The sequence below is a fragment of the Neomonachus schauinslandi genome, chromosome 4 (assembly GCF_002201575.2).
Source record: "Neomonachus schauinslandi chromosome 4, ASM220157v2, whole genome shotgun sequence".
Taxonomy (NCBI): Eukaryota; Metazoa; Chordata; class Mammalia; order Carnivora; family Phocidae; genus Neomonachus; species Neomonachus schauinslandi.
The window spans coordinates 32,437,046-32,456,025 of record NC_058406.1 but is presented as its reverse complement, the minus strand read 5'-3'; the positions used below and the strand labels follow the sequence as shown (position 1 = coordinate 32,456,025).

Below are 18,980 nucleotides of genomic sequence, written 5' to 3'. Positions count from 1 at the left end.
AATTCAAGCCCCACATTGGGTTTCATGCTGGGTGTGGAGACTACTTAATTAAAAAAAAAAAAAAGGGAAAAAGAAAAGAAAAAAATAAAGAGGTTCACTATAGAAACATTATGTTGACACAGCTTTTTTTTTTAAAGCAACGCAACAAGTGATATACCAAAACTATATAACATTTGTATTTCTGACCCAATTATGCCAATCTTTTCTGGAGTAACTCAAGAGAAAAAAAGAGCTAATTCACAAAGACTTTCACCACAGCATAACCTCAAATAGTGAAAAAGTAGAAACAACTTAAATGCAAATGAGAGAATTTATAGAACATCAACATGATAGAATATTATGTGGCTACTGAAAGAATAATTATGAAGACTATTGAAATACAGAAAAATGTTCTATGGTATACTAAACTAAAAATCAGGCTGTGAAAATGAACACACAATATAACAACCACTTAAAAGTATATGCATTTGAATAAGAACCAAAAAGGAATAAATGAAAATAGTTGTCTTGAGAATGCAGGATTATAGATTTCTTTTTCTTTTTTAAAGTACTCGCTTTAATACAATTACATTGTTTTTACTTTTAAAAAATAAATAATACCCATGATAATAGGGGGAAAGTGCTGAATTAGATATATGTGTGCTCTGCTGAAAAGACCCCTAATTAAACCATTGAACTTAAGTCACTATTACTGATCAATACAAGGATATTTGAGGATATCAAACAAACTTGAGAAATCCATTTTTAAAACTGGTTTAATGAATTTATCAGCAATTCTGAGGACTCCTGGTTGACGTCCAGTGAGGATCCGTGGTAGGTAACTCTTCTCCATGTCATGTTCTACCCTCACGCCCAAGCTTTAAGTTAGCAGCTTTGATCCATCTAGTCTTAGCCATCAGTGATTTTATAGTTCTGACTTTTGGTCTTGTTCTTGGATACAGTGTGTCTCTTTCAGAAAAGCCACGTTCATGTATCCAGCTTCAGAATTCTGTGAACACGAAAGAGACTCGGGGGACTTGGGGTTTGCCGTTGCTGCTTCTGATGTATATTCTTTAATCTCTTGAAGACTTCCAACCGACTCTACCAAACCTGTTCCTGAAAAACTAAGAATGGCCATATGTGAGGACTTTTTGAAAACAGGATCTCTTGGTAGCACTTTGGGGTTACAGGGATAAAGTATTAATAGGATTTCAGTTTTTTACAACTGTCAAACACAAAGGAAATCAAATAACATTTAGCTTAAATTTATGTTTACGGATTACTTTCTACTTTAGTCAAGATTCTGTCAGGTGTGGGGATGAAGAGGTGGAAAGAGAGAAGGGATTGGGAAAAGATTCAAATACTAAGTAAAGAAACATGACTCCCAAATGCTATGCTTTGTCAAGCCAGCAACTCAGGATGAGTTAGGCAGCCATGACTCTCAGGCTTGCAGTTGATTGTCTTGACTTTACTAACCTGGGGTTTGGTAAGGGCAAGATTTTATTCAATGATTCCAATTCAGCGATGTCACAAATTGTCTCCTGAAAGAAAAGAAAGGATGAATATTTAAAATTATAATTATAAGCCATTGGCAATATGATCCTAAAACGTGTGCTTTATATATATTTTTGGTTAAAAATTTAATCCCTTCCCCTCCTACTTGCTAGAATGGCCATCCTAAAAAAGACAAGAGATAACAAATGCTGGCGAGGATGTGGAGAAAAGGGAGCCCTTGTGCACTGTTGATGGGCATGTACATTGGTACAGCCACTGTGGAAAACAGTATGGAGGTTCCTCAAAAAATTAAAAAAATACCATATGATCCAACAATTCCACTTCTGGATATCTGGAGAAAATGAAATTACTGTCTGAAGATATCTGCACCCAACCCCATGATCTTACGTATACGTACAATCTAAAAAAAAAAAAAAAAACAACTCATAGAAGCAGAGATCAGATTTGTGGTTGCTAGAGGTGGGGGTGTGGTGGATGGAGGAATTAGGTGAAGGTGATCAAAAGGTACAAATTTCCAGTTATAAGATAAATTCTGGGGATGTAATGTACAACATGAAGACTACAGTTAACAATACTGTACTGTATATTTGAACGTTGCTAAGACAGATCTTAAAGGTTCTCATTGTCAGGAAAAAAATCGTAACTATGTGAGGTGACAGACGTTAACTAACCTTATCGTGATAATCATTTTGCATTGTATATATATATCAAATCATTGTTATACAAAATAAAAGTTATACTTTTTAACTTACACAATGCATGTTGTATGTCAATTACATCTCAATAAAACTGAAAAAAATGTAATCCCTAAATACCTATAGAATATCTGGTAATCATAAATCTTATACTTTTATATTAACACGTTCATTGTAAGCCTGCTTATTATATCTATTTTCCTACATGAATTACCTCATATTAGCTGATATAATCATTCTGTTCTACTAGGTAAGTTTTTACTTACTACTCTGGTAAACATTTTCTGTCCCTTTAAATCATGAAAAAAAGTATCTATTTTTTTTGTAAAATCTATGACTTTAAAAACCAAATACCCTTTCTCACACAAACCCATCAACACAGACCAAATTTTACATATAATTATGAGGGTTTACTGATTCCCCTAAACTTGGACCTCTGTTTAACCTTTGATACAGGCCAACTCGTTTCTGTGAGAAATTCTTAGTTATCCTGAAATAAATGAGAAGCTTCTATAAGGAGGAAAAAGCTAGCATTCAGAGAAATTTATGTGTTAAAAATATTACTAGACTAGGAGTTAGGAGAGCAAGGCTTGAATTCTGTCTCTGCTAGTTAGACTCTGATATGTCCCGTTACCTCCCTGAGTTTTGTTTCCTACATTTAAAATGTGAGAATAACAATTAATCACTAATCTTTCAGGGTTATTGTGAAAATTAATTAACATAAGCATACCTAACATATGGGAGGAACTCAATAAATGTTCGATATAGAAACAAATGTATGTGTATTTACTGAGAAAAAGAAGCTGTATTTATTAAATGCCATTTATTTGCCAAGCAATATACTACATATTTTATATGCATTATTCTAATTATTCTACTTTATCTCCAGTAGCCATCTCTGAATTTATTCATTCATTCATTCATTCATTCATTCTTATAATAGCTTTATGGAGAAATAATTCACACACTATACAATTCAGGCATTTAAAGGGCACAATTTGGGGTGCCTGGGTGGCTCAGTTGGTTAAGCATTTGACTCTTGGTTTTGGCTCATGTTGTGATCTCAAGGTCATGGGATCAAGCCCCACATCAGACTCCACCGTGGAGTCTGCTTGTCTCTCTCACTCTGCTCTACCTCCCACTTCCACTTTCTCTCTCTCTCAAATAAATAAATAAAAATAAAGCGCACAATTCAACAGTTTTTAGTATATTCACAGGGTTGTACAACTATTATTACAATAAATTTTAGAATATCTTCATCACCCCCAATATAAACCTAATACCCTTTAACTACAGCCCCCATCCCTCAATGCCTCAGCCCTAGGCAACCACTCATCTACTTCTATGTTTATATATTTGCCTATTCTCGACATTTTATATAAATGGAATCATATAATACATGGTGACCGGATTTTTTTCATTTCACATAATATCCTTAAAGTTCATCTGCATTATAACATGGATCAATACTACATTCCTTTTTACGGTTGAATGGTATTCTGTTGTAAGGATGGATATACCACATTTTATTTATCCATTCATCAGTTGATAGACATTTGGGTTGTTTACACCTCTTGGCTATTATCAATAATGCTGCTATAAATATTCATATACAGATTTTGGTGTGGAACAGCCACCTTTTGAGTGTTATTACTTCCTTTTCCCAGATGAAGGAACTAGAAGGTGAATGAGGTTTCCTTCTTTCACACAACTAGTAAAATGCTGAGCTGGGATTTGGGACGTAAGGTGCAGCGAGAAAACCTATCAAGGACACAAAGCCATATTTGGAGAGGGGAGGATTCAGAAAAAGCTTTATGGAAGAGAAGATATTTAGGTTGAATTATGAGGGACAGTAGAAACTAACCAAAAAAAAAAATCTGGGGCAGGAAAGTCATGGGAGAAGGCAGTGGAGGGAGAGGGATTTCCTAGAAGAGCCTAAAGAAGACTACGGTAAGTCATTGTATGGCTTTGGGTCATATGGTCAGATTATATTTTGTGAAGACCCCTCTGGCTATAGACTAACAGAACAATAGGATTTCAAAAGACAAAAGCCAGGAAGATGAGAGAAGGAAGGAAGATGGGATGTGTCTTTCCAAGTAAGGGAAATACATAACCAGAGGGAGGAAAGCAGAGCTTTGGGGGAAACAGTAAATAGATTGGTTTCATTTGATCAGACTTGTTTGATGGCAGAAAGTTATTTGGATTATGGGAAGTTCCTATGTGGCTTCAATTCCTCTGGATTAGACATCAACTCTGGAAGCCTTCCCTAACCACCCCAGACAGGTTTAGATGCCACTCCGCCTGCTTTCACAGCATTCTGGGCCTACCGCTATTGTAGAACTCATCACAGCGTATGGTAGTCACTCTCATCAGAGCTGAGTTCTGCGAGGGCAGACACTGTATCTTGTACATCACCATATCCAAACCACAAGGGGGGACGGTATGAGGCCTGGCACCCTGTATATGCCTAATAAATAGCTGTTGAATGAATGAACTTTATCTGATAGACAAAGCAAGTCTCTGAAACTCTGTGAGATGAAGTACTATGAAGGCAAGCAGGGCTTCATGAGGATTAGTCTGGAGGCATGCATGGGACAGATTAGGAGCAACGACTGAAAGGAGATGAGTTAAGTTGTTGCTATAACCCAGGTACTAAGTGCTTGGGATGCAGAGGGTAACACAACAGACATAGTTCCTGCTCTCATGGAGTTTAAAATCCAACAGGGAGGAAAGATGGGATTACAACACAGGGAGCAACATGGTCTCTTACAAGGCTATGTCCCTGGTTACCCCCATAGCGCCAGAGGGAAACCGCAGACTTGGGGTATTACGAGATAGTGGCTAAGAACAAGGTACCAGACAGAGTTTATTTCAGACCCTGTTCTGCTTATTGGCGATATGTCTTGGGCAATGATGTCACTTCACCTCGCTAGAGCTCAGTTTCCTCAGCTGTGAAAATGGCAAGGTTATTTTGTGGATTAAATGAGATGTACATAAAATGCTTACCACAGTACCAGGCACGTAGCAAGCACTCAACAAATGTCAAGCTCTCACCATTTTAGCCTCTGAGGTGTTGCAAGGAGGAGGAGATCTAGGATATGTCTGATCTCAGGGATCTATAAACTGATCTGTTTGTAGTACGATACTCAATCACTGAGAATCAAGAGATGTGGGAAATGTCAGCAGTAGCTGCGTGACTCAAGCATACCATTTAACCTCTCTTGAGTTTTATCTCCCTCCTGTATAAAATGAGGGGATTGAATTGGAAGATCCTTAAGATTCTAAGTTTAAAAACAATTTGGAGTTGTTTTAACAGGTATGAAGATGTTACAAGTTGGTACTTTTGTGACACATGAAATGTGGAGCTTGAGGTACTATAGTCCTGACCCCTGTCACATTTCTTATCTTGTTTGAGGATAATGTTGTGGATCTCAAAGCTATCGGGTCTAATATATACTCCATTAAGGCTCTAACTCAGCACCTATAATACTATAGTGCTTGTTCATGTATGTCTCTGTCCTTCTCTACTAGACTAAAGACTTCCAGAAACAGGGTCTATCTTCATATTCCTAGGACTTAGCATAGTTTCCTGAATTGATAAATATTTGTTGAATGAATAAGTAGAATAGTGAATGACTAGACAGTTGAGAACAATTATAGTTCAAGCAAAAACATAAACTATTGGAAATTAAGCCACATAATCTGGCCGTTCTACTTTGGACAAAATCTACAAAACAACTCATATAGTTTGGAAATAATCATTCCTTCCTTCCTTCCTTCCTTCCTCCCTCCCTCCCTCCCTCCCTCCCTTCCTTCCTTCCTTCCTTTCTAAGATTTTATTTATTTATTTGACAGAGAGATACAGAGAGAGCACAAGTGGGCAGAGCAGCAGGCAGAGGGAGAGGGAGAAGCACACTCCCCACTGAGCAGGGAGCCCGGTGCAGGGCTCAATCCCAGGACCCTGGGATCATGACCTGAGCCGAAGGCAGACGCTTAACCGACTGAGCCACCCAGGGATCCCTCACCTTTCTTTTTTTTTTTTTTAAGATTTTATTTATTTATTTGAGAGAGAAAAGTGTGTGCATGAGTTGGGGGAAGGGCAGAGTGAGAGGGTGAGAAAGAATCCTAAGCAGATTCTGTGCTGAGTGCAGAGCCCAACACGGGGCTTGATCCCAGAACCCCGAGACCATGACCTGAGCCGAAATCAAGAGTTGGACACCCGATTGACTGAGCCACCCAGGCACTCCAGAAATAATCACCTTTCTGAGAGTAAACCAGATGTGGGTCTTATGTTCACAGCAATAGTACCCAATAAGCAGGATCTACATGAAGTATCCTGGAAGGAAACATCTAGCAGGTGATACAAGCCAGGGGAGAAAGCAAGAAGCCTCTGTCTTGGATTCAGAATGCACCTCTGTCACTGAAGTCCCTCTCGCTGACACATTCACCAGCCAGACTCTGGACCTTCTCTGAATCTATACTATTTGCCAAATCTATCTAAACTTGACTACTTGTCTGCTTGGATTTTTGTAACTTAATTGCTTTTTCTCTGACTCTTTTGTTCTTGACTCTTTGTTCTTAGGCTTGACCCCATGCCAGACCAGACTATCTTCATTTACGTCTTTGAGCCTCAGATTTGTTCATTTCTCAGACAGGGCTAGAATAATCCATGGCAAACAGGGTTGAGAATGAGGTATACATGTGAAAGCATTTAATATTCATTCTCAAATATTTATGGAGCACCTGTCTGTAAATAAAATGACATATGAAATACAAGCCTTGCCCTCCAGGATCTCACTGCTGAGTTGAGATAGAGAAGCAAAAAGACAATGGTGATACAGTGTTAAAGAAGCTATGAGGCATGCACAATCTCTTTGGGATCACATAGGAGAAGAGTGTCTACTAAAAGCTGACCCAGGAGTGCCTGGGTGGCTCAGTTGGTTGGGCGTCCTACTCCTGATCTCGGCTCAGGTCTTATTCTCAGGGTCATGAGTTCGGGCCCCACTTGATCTCAGGGTCATGAGTCTGGGCCCCAAACTGACCCAATGAAGAGCAAAGCTGGCCAAGGGCAGTCTCAGGTTCTGCTGCTCTGGTGCAGCCAATGAGCTTCTTTGCCACAGGCCACCATGAAGCCAAGTGCAGCCTACAGCTACATGAAGATGAAGAGAGAACACAATAACCTTGGCAACTAGGCTTCATATGAAGGACATGACAGAAGCATGCATCTTACCTCTCTCTGAATCCAGATGCTCCTTATGATACGCTCTAAGAGGCCAACCTGCTGTGTAAGATGGCAAGTGGTGTCCTGCAATTGCCTGTTTTCTTTATCCAGAAGAAGAACTCTAAGAATGGGATAGATCAGAGGAATAACTAAACATTTCTGTATCACTACTAAAAACTCAAAACTATGTCCCACTTACCACTAGCTCTGGGTCTTAGCCCACTGCCTAGATTATGGAACCAACTTTGGCAGAATAATTCCCACCATGTTCCAAGACCAAGTAGAAATTAATAAGCTTTTGGCCTGTACAGAGTCATTGAAAACATATTGAGAACAGAGACATACCATATGCAAGAGTATGGAAGGGAAGGCACAATTCTAGCCCTTGAGAAATCTGACAAAGGATATGATCCGATTTAGGGGTGGGGCTGAAACAAGAGACTCTGCATCCCTTCAAATATTGTAGCTACACAGCCTGCATCTGGTTCTCATCTCATACAGTCATCCCATACTTTTGGAGTAGTAGTAGCAGTAGTAGTAGTAGTAACAGCAGCAACAACAGTAATAGTAATAGTAGCACCAGCAGCAGCAGTAGTAGCAGAAGCAGCAGTAGTAATAGCAGTAGTAGCAGCAGCAGTAATAGTAGCAGCAGTAGTAATAGTAGCAGCAGCAGTAGTAACAGCAGCAGCAATAGTAATAGTAATAGCAGCAGTAGTAGTAATAGTAGTATTAGCAGCAATAGTAATTAAGCAGCAGCAGCCACAGCAGCAGTAGTAATAGTAGCAGCCACAGCAGTAGTAATAGTAGTAGCAGCAGCAGTAACAGTAGCAGTAGTAATAGTAGTAGCAGCAATAGTAATAGTAGCAGCAGCAGCAGTAGTAGCAGCAACAGCAGTAGTAATAGTAGTAGTGGCAGTAGCAGCAGTAGTAATAGTAGCAGCAGCCATAATAGCAGCAGCAGTAGTAATAGCAGTAGTAATAGTAGCAGCAACTGCAGTAGTAATAGTAGTAGTGGCAGTAGGAGCAGCAGCAGCAGCAGTAATAGCAGCAGCAGCAACAACCATTTACCACGGCCTTACCATGTGCTTAGGCACTGTGCCCTACCCACAGAGTAAACACTTAAACCTGCTCATGTGTTGGCTCATCTGATCCTTGCAACAACCCCATGAGATGGATATTGTTATGGAGCCTATTTTAGAGATGAGGAAACTGAAGCCCAGAGAAAAGCAACTGGTCTCAGGACATAAAACCAGAAAGTCGTAGAGCTGAGATGCCAATCCAGATCTTTCTGATTTCTAAGCCTGAGTTCCTAGGCACTACACCAGGCTCGCTCTCCAGGGCCAAGGTATATTTGGGACACATGATGGTAGAATAGTGTTGATCAGAGATTTGTGTTTGAGTTTGGGTTCTGCCACATACTAGCTGTGTGACCCCTGGCAAATTACCACATCTGAGCCTCAGTTTTCTCATCTGTAAAAGGAAGCAGCATCCTGTAGAAGAAACTTAACTCCAAGGAAAACATACAAGTCCAATCCAGATGGCCAAAGTGTGTCTTTAGGAGGGCAAGAGGGGAACACCATTAATGTTAAGGCACGGGTAATATGTCAGTTGTGTTGGGAATATCAGAATCAATGACCTAGTTTGAGAAGGGCAATGGCTTATATAGACTATATAAAAGGGGAGACACAGACAGTAAGAGATCATCAGAGACTCCCCAGGTCTGCCCTGAGAAGTGTGTGCCCACAACAGCAGAAAGGAGAGTTCCAGTCTGCTGGACAGATCTCCCCCACAGACTGTGGTGCTGTGGGCTCTAGGGCCAAGCTACTGAGACGAAGTACACACTGCTGTCACTGACTAGGCTGCCTGAGTTCCCGAGCATCTCTGGACCTTAGCTTTCTCCCATAAAATAGGGCTAATCCCAGAGCCTCCCTCGTGGGATTGGTGTGAGGATTGATGAGAGACAGAGAGAGCTTAGAACAATGCCTAGCACATTGTAAGTGCTCAAAAAATGTTAGTCATTATAGTTATTATTGGTGACTCTATGTGTTAAGATCAAACCACTCTCTTTGCCCTAATTCTGTGCTCCAAGAAAACTTTTCATTGTAACTGGAGTTTCCTAATAGAGGAGAGAGTGCTTGGGCTGGCTGATAATGTGAATTCTTCTCTGCTGGGACCATTTCTCAGTATAAATTAACACAATTGGCATCCTATGGGTTTCATGAATTTAAGTCACTAGTATGAGCCTGTTCCTCTCTTGATCTACCTTGATTCCAGAGGTATCAGATGATAAAAATGAGTGTCAACACATAAAGTGACAGCCAGAATGAGCACAGCTAGGTCCTCAGTCAGGCAATGCCTATGTGCGAGAGCCCAACTGAGTAGCTGACCCACCTCCTCCATGATCTTTTTCTCTTTAATTTCATAACATTTGCATGAATTGCTGAAAACAGCAGGCAGCAGAGCAACAGTTATGAGATAGGCTGCAAACCCAAAGGACAGTCTCTGGAACAATCTCTTTGTTGAGGGAGAAACATCTTTGCAGAGTTCATTGGCTCCTCGGGCAGGACCGCACCTACCTGTTCTGGACTGAAGATACTACCCATTTGTTGCTGTGGATTAAGTCTTCTTGCTCTGTGAGTTGTTCCAGAAGTTTCCTTTTCTCTAGGAGCAGTGTATCATTTTGAGCAGTGACCTCTTCCTGGAATGCCTTCTCCTAGAGATAATAAAGCCCCTCACTACCACAGCAGGAGGAAGAATTACAAAGTTGACAGCAAATTTCCCTTCTTTACTTTTCGTCTCCTGTCCCCTAGTCTGTTTTCACCTGTTTGCTGACATTGTCAGCTAGATAGTTCTTCTGTTTATTTTGGTTATTTTAGGTCTTGTATTTTTTTTGAACAATTAATCATTCTCCTGGGTTAACATTTAAAAATACCTGAGCACTTCACTTCCAATAAGGTCCCAAGGCTTTCATGTGTATTCTAATACCATAGGTATATCAAATCACTACCAAATGCAACTGAATTCCCCGAAGCTCCAGTTTGACATTTTTCCATATAATACAACTCCATCTGCATTGGGGTGATAGTCTTTTTAAGACAAAGTGAGGAGATGGAAATTTAGCCCCCATACTTGGCAACCAGCATCAGGATCTCAGTTGCCTTGGCAAATGAAGCAGGTAAGCCAGCTACTGAGAATATCCTTGCAGTGATCATGCTAAAGAGACTTCTAACTTGACACCATGTCTCGTTTTCTACCAACAATTTTCCCAGAAAGCAATAGCTAGTGAAGTTATAGCTAAAATGATAAAGGAGTGATCTGGTGAAAAAATACTAATGTTCTTATATTGAAAGAGTCAATAGCTATTAATAAATTATCACTGTGGGTGAGGCGTTTAGAAGCTCAAAAGTGTAGAATTGCCCTCCTCATTTCACTGATGCCCTGTCAGTGATAAGTCCTTCACCCTTCTGTGTTTGTGCCCCACCTGCCAAAGGCAGGAGTGAGTGGGTATGGGAGAAGCAGAATGAGCTGCTGGCAGATGGTGAATCACAGAGTTAAGAGGGGCAACTTTTTTTCTTTCTTTTAAATAAGGCACTAATATAGATCATCCAGAAAAGACTCCATCTATTATTCAAGAATTGTAAGAAAGGATATTACATTATGTTCCGAAACAAACTACTCCAGATTTTAAAGTCCCACAGCCAGGACCCTTCAATGTCTAACAATAGTCCTGTCTGCTCTTATTTAAATACATTTTTGGCGAGGATTGAGAATAGAAGCAGTCATCCCACCAATACTACTCTGTTGTTACAACTGGATTAGAAAGGAAACCAGATGGGGCAGGCTACTGACACTCTGCCCTTTGGAAATGCCTTATTTATTTATTTATTTATTTTTGAACCAGAAAATAAGGACACCTGCGCTAATAAAAGGATAAAATATTTGGAGAAATCTGGTTTGGATGTTTACAACAGTCAGGAGACTCAACTGGCTCACTGTATAAAGAGAAGGGTGAAGGAACGAAATCCAAAAAAAAGTGCCATTACTTTCTGGAGACTTGGTGCTTGGAAGGTAAGTCAAGCTTTTTTATGCTAGTGGCTCTGGTCCACGGGCCCTAAAATAAGTAAAACCAGGACCTCCATGTGTGTACCAGTGTGGCATTAAAAGATCTCACATCAGTCTTCTCTAGGCTAAGTATTTCCTATTCCATTAACAATTCAACTGTACATCTACCAATCAACATGTTTCTAAGAGAGCTTGCACCAAAAGAGAAGAGAAGAACATGTCTGGAAAGTTGTCTGTGTCAGGTGCCACCTCACGCATTTCCTATTTTAACTGCACAAAAGCCTCGTGAGGTGGGGATTAGTTCTGCCACTTCACGGACGAGGAAAATGATACCTGGAGACTTGGGCCGGGTCACAGAACTATGAAGTGGCAGGTCTAGATTTTGCATCTGTCTACGGCCAAAGCCCCCAGCAGCCTTCAAGGGCAGTGAGCAAAGGGACCAACTGCTCTTCCTTAGCCTCTGCTTATTTGCCATCTCTCCTGGAAATCTGTGGCTCTCTGGGTAGATGTGTCCGTTTCCCAGGGCTGCTGTAACAAATTACCACAAACTGGATGGCTGAAAACAAAAGGAACGGGTTTTCTCACATTTGTGGAGGCTACAAGTCTAAAATTGGAGTGTTGGCTGGGTAAGTTCCTTCTGGGGGCTCTATGCCTGTCTCTCAGCTTCTGGAGTTTACAAGCAATCCCTGGTGCTCCCTGGCATAGCTGCATCCCTCCGATAGCTGCCTCTATCGTCACGTGGCCTTCTAGCCCTGTGTGTGTCTACATGTGCCTGCTCTTCTTATAAGGACGCCAGTCATATTGGATTTAGGGCCAACTCTAATCCACCATGAGCCCATCGTAATTAATTACACCTGCAAAGACCTTATTTCCAAATTAGATCCCATTCTGAGGTTCTGGATAGACACGAATTTGTGGAGGACACTATTCAACCCAGTACAGTCGGGAAGAAAGAAGTAGGAGGCTGTTTCTGTCATGTAAGCCTAACAGTGGAAGGCAGGCAGTACAAAAGAGTGGTAATGCAGAAGTAGGCTTCTATTTCTGGTGGGCCGACCAACCAGGATTGCTACTTTCTTCTGTAGTACTTTTCATGTACTTTTCCTAGTTGTGAGTCTAACCTAGATCTGAGTCTTTAAAGTTTGACAATTTAGTACCCAAAGAGAAGGATACTGCAAAATCCAACTTATTTTCCTCTCTCACTATAGTGTGGAGAATCAGGAGGATTTTTTTTTTAAACATTGGTGACCCATCTGTTATAATCCAAAAATGTTTTATTGTGTGTAGTCTAGAATTCTTAACCATCCCATAATAGCCCATGGAATGACTGAAATTGCATGAATTCTTTTGGGATCCTTGGCACATACATAGAAATGAGTATTTTAGGAGTGAGCACAGAGTTTTCAAAATTCTGATGGGCTAGGCATCTCAAGAAGGGAAAGCATTACTGGCTTAGTCAGTTGCTCTCCACTTTGAATTCGTGTAGTTTAATGATCTCAAGACCATTCTGCAGTTGATTCCATGCCATTTGTCTCATTTTCCTCCTACCTACCAGTAAGTCACAGGGCAAATGGGACAAAGATGAAGAAGATGTGGATATTTAGAAAAAAAGCCTGCAGACACTACACAAGGACTGATAAGTAGGGGTCACCAATTTTCACTGCCATTTAAAACTGACAGAAGTTTGAGGCAAAATGAGGGCAATGTGAAGTAGGAATGAGTTACGTAGGGTGGTCTGGAAGTCTCTGCTGATGGATATTTAAGAGAAGACATTTTCATTTGAAGACAAGACACTGACCGGAGTTGGAAGTGCAAGATAGTTTCAGTGTCTGATTCAGTTTACTAACACCATGAGTCTTACATACTTTTTGGCAGAATTACTCACATTGAAAGAAGGTGCGGAAAGAAATGAGAACCTAGAGTATGAAGAGGCCACAAGAGAATTAAAGCACCAGGGGGCTTTCTCGAATGAGCCAAGCCATGGCACATTGGGGAGCTCTTTACCTTTCCACTCACTATTTCCCTTTGCTGACGCAGACCTCTGATTTCATTTTCCAGTTGTTCAATTCTCTCATCTCGTAGTTCTACTTCATGAATTAAACGGTCCTTAACTCTGCGAAGCTTGACTTTGTGATGGTGATGTTTCTCGTCATAGCTCCTATAAAAGTAAATTTAAATAGAGGTGCAGCTGAGCACAGTGGACATTCATGTTGCTTCCTCAGTGTGCACCTTTCTTGGGTTTCCTCCTCTTGCTTTCTTGAGGCCTGCCACCAGATGTGGGTACTTGTCCTGCCTCCCATTTGCAGGACTTCTGGTCCCCAAGTGGGGGAATGGACCAAGGGTAACCTCCTAAATAGCACCAGCTTTAGTCACCCCTAACTCAGGAAACTCCTTGACTTTGGATCCCTGACATCTAATTCTGAATCCTGCTCCATGGAGTCAGTCATTAATTTAAGTTTCGAGTTCTTGGCTATCCCCTTGGACGGTGATATAACCCACTTCAATCTCTGATAACTGAGTCCGCTCTCAGTCCTTGCCCCAAGTCTGGACTTCTGAAGGCCAATTCTATGTAGGTCTCTGCTCAAGACTCTAACTCAGATTCTGACATAAATCAAACTTACCGCCAATAAGTACATGAAAAGATATTCAACATCATTAGCCATTAAGGAAACATAAATCAAAGCTACAGTGAGATACCATTTCACACCCACCAAGCTGGCTAAAATAAAAAAGAAGACAATAACAAGTACTGGCAAAGATGTAGAGAAATTGGAACTTTCAAACACTGCTGGTCAAATGGTGCAGCCTCTTTGGAAAAAGCCTGGCAGTTCCTCAAATGGTTAAACGTAGAGCCGTAGGACCCAGCAGCTCCACTCCTAGGTATCTACCCAAGAGAAATGAAAACATATGTCTTCACAAAAACTTATATGTGAATATTCATAGTAGCACTATTCACAATAGCCAAAAGGTAGAAACAACCCAAAGACCATCAACTGATGAAAGGATAAACAAAATATGGAATATCTGTACAGTGGAACATGAGTCTGCCTCAAAAAGGAATGAAATGCTGATCCACGCTACAATATAGAGGAACCTTGAAAGCATTATGCTAAGTGAAAGAAGCCTCACTCACAAAGCACCACATATTATATGATTCCATTTCTATGTAATGTCCAGAAGAGGCAAATATAGAGGATTCCTGGTTGCCTAGGGTTGGGGGTGGGGAGGGAAATTGGGGATGGCAGATGATAACTAAAGGGTTTCTTTTGGGGGTAATGAAATGTTCTAAAATTGATTGTGGTGATGGAGGTACAACTAAAAGCCACTGAATTGTACACTTCAGATGGGTGAGCTGTATGTTATGTCATTATATCAATAAACCTGTTTTTAAAAAAAGAACAAAAATCTATGTTACCATTTCAAGCTACTATAACAGCTAATATGAGTAAACAAGAAAACAGATTAAAGCCTCAATACCACCACCTCTTTGAAGATGACCGTGCTTTCCAAATAAGAATATTGTTATTCAGAAAGCACTTCTGCAAATTAAAAATTGCAGAGAGATTTTACTTTGAACCTATTAGGTCTAATAACACAAAATCACTCTAAACTAGGATTTCTTGACCTTTGTCCTATTGACATTTTGTGCCAGATAATTCTTTGTTGTGGAAGTCTGTACTGTGCGTTGTAGAATGCTTAGCAGCATCCTTGGCCTCGACCCACTAGATGCCAGTAGTACCTTCTACAGTGTGACAACCCAAAATATCTCCAGACACTGCGAAATATCCCCTTGTCCTGGGAGGCAAACTACTGCTCGCTGAGAACCATTGCTGCAGCTAACGTTCCTAAGCCGGGTTTTCTCTAAGCCTACAGCCGTGATTCTCAAACTGTGTTCTGACTGGCAACATCAGCCTCACCTGGGAACTTGTTGGAAATACAAAGTCTCAGGCTCTACCCCAGAACTACAGAATCATAAACTCTGGGAGTGCATCAGTGTTTTGTCATAAGTCATCTGGGGATTCCAATGCAGGCTAAAGCTTGAGAAAGCTATGGGCATATTAGGGAGGGAGGGAGGGAGGCCCTCATCACTTCCATTTCATTATAAACAGACTACCTGTGGCAGGCTATAAGGTGCAGGTATATAGTCTTTCTTCTTTCCTGCTAACAAAACCCAGATTTCATTTAGGTGTCCACAGAGAGCCCTTGATCTTGAGAAAGGTGGGCCCCAGGTGTGTGTGTGTGTGTGTGTGTGTGTGTGTGTGTGTGTGTGTGTGTGTGTGTAGCCAGGGGATGGCCTTGTGAGCTTGTGAGACAGGTATGCCTGCTGGGCACTTCTAGGAACTTGAGAAACCAACCCTCTCTGCCCTGGCTGCCCTCCGCTGAGGCTGCGCTACCTGCAGCTGCAGTCTCTGCCTTGTAACCATGACGTGACAAGCCTAAAGATGAAGGGGTCGGGCACCTGGGTGGCTCAGTTGGTTGAGCGACTGCCTTCGGCTCAGGTCATGGTCCTGGAGTCCCTGGATCGAGTCCCGCATCGGGCTCCCTGCTCGGCAGGGAGTCTGCTTCTCCCTCTGACCCTCCCCCCTCTCATGTGCTCTCTCTCATTCTCTCTCAAATAAATAAATAAAATCTTTAAAAAAAAAAAAGATGAAGGGGTCAACCCACCAAGCATGGCAGAGCAGAATGAATGAAAGAGCCTGGTTCTTAACAACACCCCTGAGCAGCTGAATCTGCCTCAGCAATCATCTTCCTCCAGATTTCTTGTTACATGAGAAAAAAATTTTGGTCGGTTTTTTGGTTTGTTTTGTTTTGTGGTTAATTACATCCTGATATCTTAAAAACAAAAAAACTACTCCAAACAAAGACCATTCTTTTTTTTTCTTTTTGGTATATATCTTAATGTGGAAAACATCTTGAGAGACATTTGTATACAAAAAGAAAACAGAAACCTGATTTTTCCTTTAAGTTTTCTTTTTTCTTTCTTTTTTAAAATTCAATTAATTAACATACAGTGTATTATTAGTTTCACAGGTAGAGTTCAGTGACTCATCAGTCTTATATAACACCCAGTGCTCATTACATCACGTGCCCTCCTTTATATCCATCACTCAGTTACTCCATCCCGCCACCCCCCTCCCTCCAGCAACCCTCAGTTTGTTTCCTATGATTAAGGGTCTCTTATGGCTTGTCTCCCTCTCTCATTTCATTTTGTTTTATTTTTCCCTCTCTTCTCCTATGATCCTCTGTTTTGTTTCTTAAATTCCACATATGAGTGAAATCATATGGTAATTGTCTTTCTCTGATTGACTTATTTCACTTAGCATAATACCCTCTAGTTCCACGTCGTTGCAAATGGCAAGATTTCAGGGTTTTTTGATGGCTGAGTAATATTCCATTGTATATACATACCACGTCTTCTTTAGTGATTCATCTGTTGATGGACATCTGGGCTCTTTCCATAGTTTGGCTATTGTGGACATTGCTGCTATAAATATTGGGGTGCAGGTGCCCCTTTGGATCACTACATTTGTATCTTTGGGGTAAATCCCTAGTAGTCTAATTGCTGGGTCGTAGGGTAGCTCTATTTTCAACTTTTTGAGGAAGAGCAAAAACTATTCTAATGGGGGGCACCTGGGTGGCTCAGTCTGTTAAGCATCTGCCTTTGGCTCAGGTCATGATCCCAGAGTCCTGGGATCGAGCCCTGTGTTAGGCTCCCTGCTCAGAGGGGGAGTCTGCTTCTGCCTCTCCTTCTGCTCCCCACCCCCACCCAACTCATGCTCTCTTTCTCTCTCTCAAATAAATAAAATATTAAAAAATTATTCTAATGGTCTCTATAGCTCCAGACTCCCCTGAATGCCTAGATACTTGGGTAAAGCCAATTTAACTGGAAAAAAAAAAAGTGTTTAAGAAATGAGAAAAAAAGTGTTTAAGGATGAGAAAGCTACTCTTTGTCACTGCAGGCACTTGAGGGCACAGTCATTCAGGCCTGTGGTGGCAGGCAGTTTGCACATGTCGACGATCTGATCTTACCTGATCTTACTACCTCTGACACTTAAACTGGGGGAAGCCCTAACTTAAGTGAAGGGAACTAACTAAAAACCTGTGCTCCAGGCTTTTCACAAGACACCTCATTTGATTTTTTTTTTTAAAGATTTTATTTTTATTTATTTGACAGAGACAGAGAATGCGAGAGAGGGAACACAGCAGGGGGAGTGGGAGACGGAGAAGCAGGCTTCCCACCGAGCAGGGAGCCCGATGCGGGGCTCGATCCCAGCATCCTGGGATCATGACCTGAGCTGAAGGCAGACGCTTAACGACTGAGCCACCCAGGTGCCCCAGGATATTGACTTTTTAATTGAAAAAAATTAAATTAAATTTTATCATTTTTAAAATTGAGGAATAATTGGGGCGCCTGGGTGGCTCAGTTGGTTGAGTGTCTGACTCTTGGTTTCAGCTCAGGTCAATGATATCAGGGTCATGAGATCAAGCCCCATGTTGGGCTCTGCTCAGTATAGAGTCTGCTCGAGATTCTCTCTGTCCCTCTCCCTCTGCCCCTCCTGCTCGGGCTCACTCTCTCTCTTTCTCTCTCATAAATAAATGAACAAATAAATAGATAAAATCTTTAAAAAGAATAAATTGAGATATAATTGACATAAAACATTAGTTTTAGGTACATAGCATGATGATTTGATATTTTTATATATTGCAAAATGATCACACCACAGTCTAACTAACATCTGTCACCATACATAGAATTTTTTTTCTTGTGATGAGAACTTTTAAGATTTACTCTCTTAGCAACTTTCAAAGATGCAATACAATATTATTAACTATAGTCACCATGCTATACATTACATCAGCATGATTTATTTATTTTATAACTGAAAGTTTATACCTCCTGATCTTATAGGAAAAGCTTTCAGCTTTTCAGCACAGAATATGATAATAGCTGTAGGTAAGCCTACATTTCAGGTCTTATATTTTGAGTAAGTTTTTGTGTATGGTATAAGATAGTGGTCCAGTTTCATTCCTTTGCATGTAGCCACCCAGTTTCCCCCAACGCTATTTATTGGAGAGACTGTCCCTTCCCCACTGTATGTTCTTAACTTCTTTGTCATAAAGTAATTGACCATGTATGTATGGGTTTGATATTTTGTTTTATACAAGGACTAGGAACCAGATGGGAGGGAAGGAGCAAAGCAGACTTATCTAGATGCTAATTCTAGTCAAACTGTGATGGAAGAGCTACTCCAAGGGAGTCTTCTGGTCTTGTAAATTATGTCTTACCCCTAAATGTGTTTTTGCAAGACTCTTCCATTTTTCAAAATAGTGCCCCTCTCTCTCCTACTTGCTGATTGTACATAAAAGAATCATTTTGCATGTTCTCCCTTAGAAGATTAACTTAGCTGTTAGCCAGATACCCAGCTGAGAAGTTTGGATTCCTGGAGGCCAGAGCCATGCATAGCAGGCTAGATGCAGCTTGTCAGTGTATTTGGCAGTTGACTGACTGCT

The 18,980-nt window shown here is 40.8% G+C and overlaps 1 protein-coding gene across 1 annotated transcript in view; it reads right to left on the bottom strand.

The window, feature by feature from the left end:
- Positions 1 to 904: 904 nt before the first annotated feature.
- The window catches only part of CCDC30 (coiled-coil domain containing 30), a 58,962-nt gene continuing 40,886 nt past the window's right edge, over positions 905 to 18,980 (bottom strand). The window contains exons 10-14 of the mRNA XM_021684432.2: positions 13,485 to 13,626; positions 9,986 to 10,122; positions 7,420 to 7,531; positions 1,456 to 1,520; positions 905 to 1,103 (exon numbers count right to left, since the gene is read on the bottom strand). Of these exons, the coding sequence (XP_021540107.1) occupies positions 905 to 1,103; positions 1,456 to 1,520; positions 7,420 to 7,531; positions 9,986 to 10,122; positions 13,485 to 13,626 (655 nt within the window). The remainder of the gene's footprint in view (positions 1,104 to 1,455; positions 1,521 to 7,419; positions 7,532 to 9,985; positions 10,123 to 13,484; positions 13,627 to 18,980) is intronic.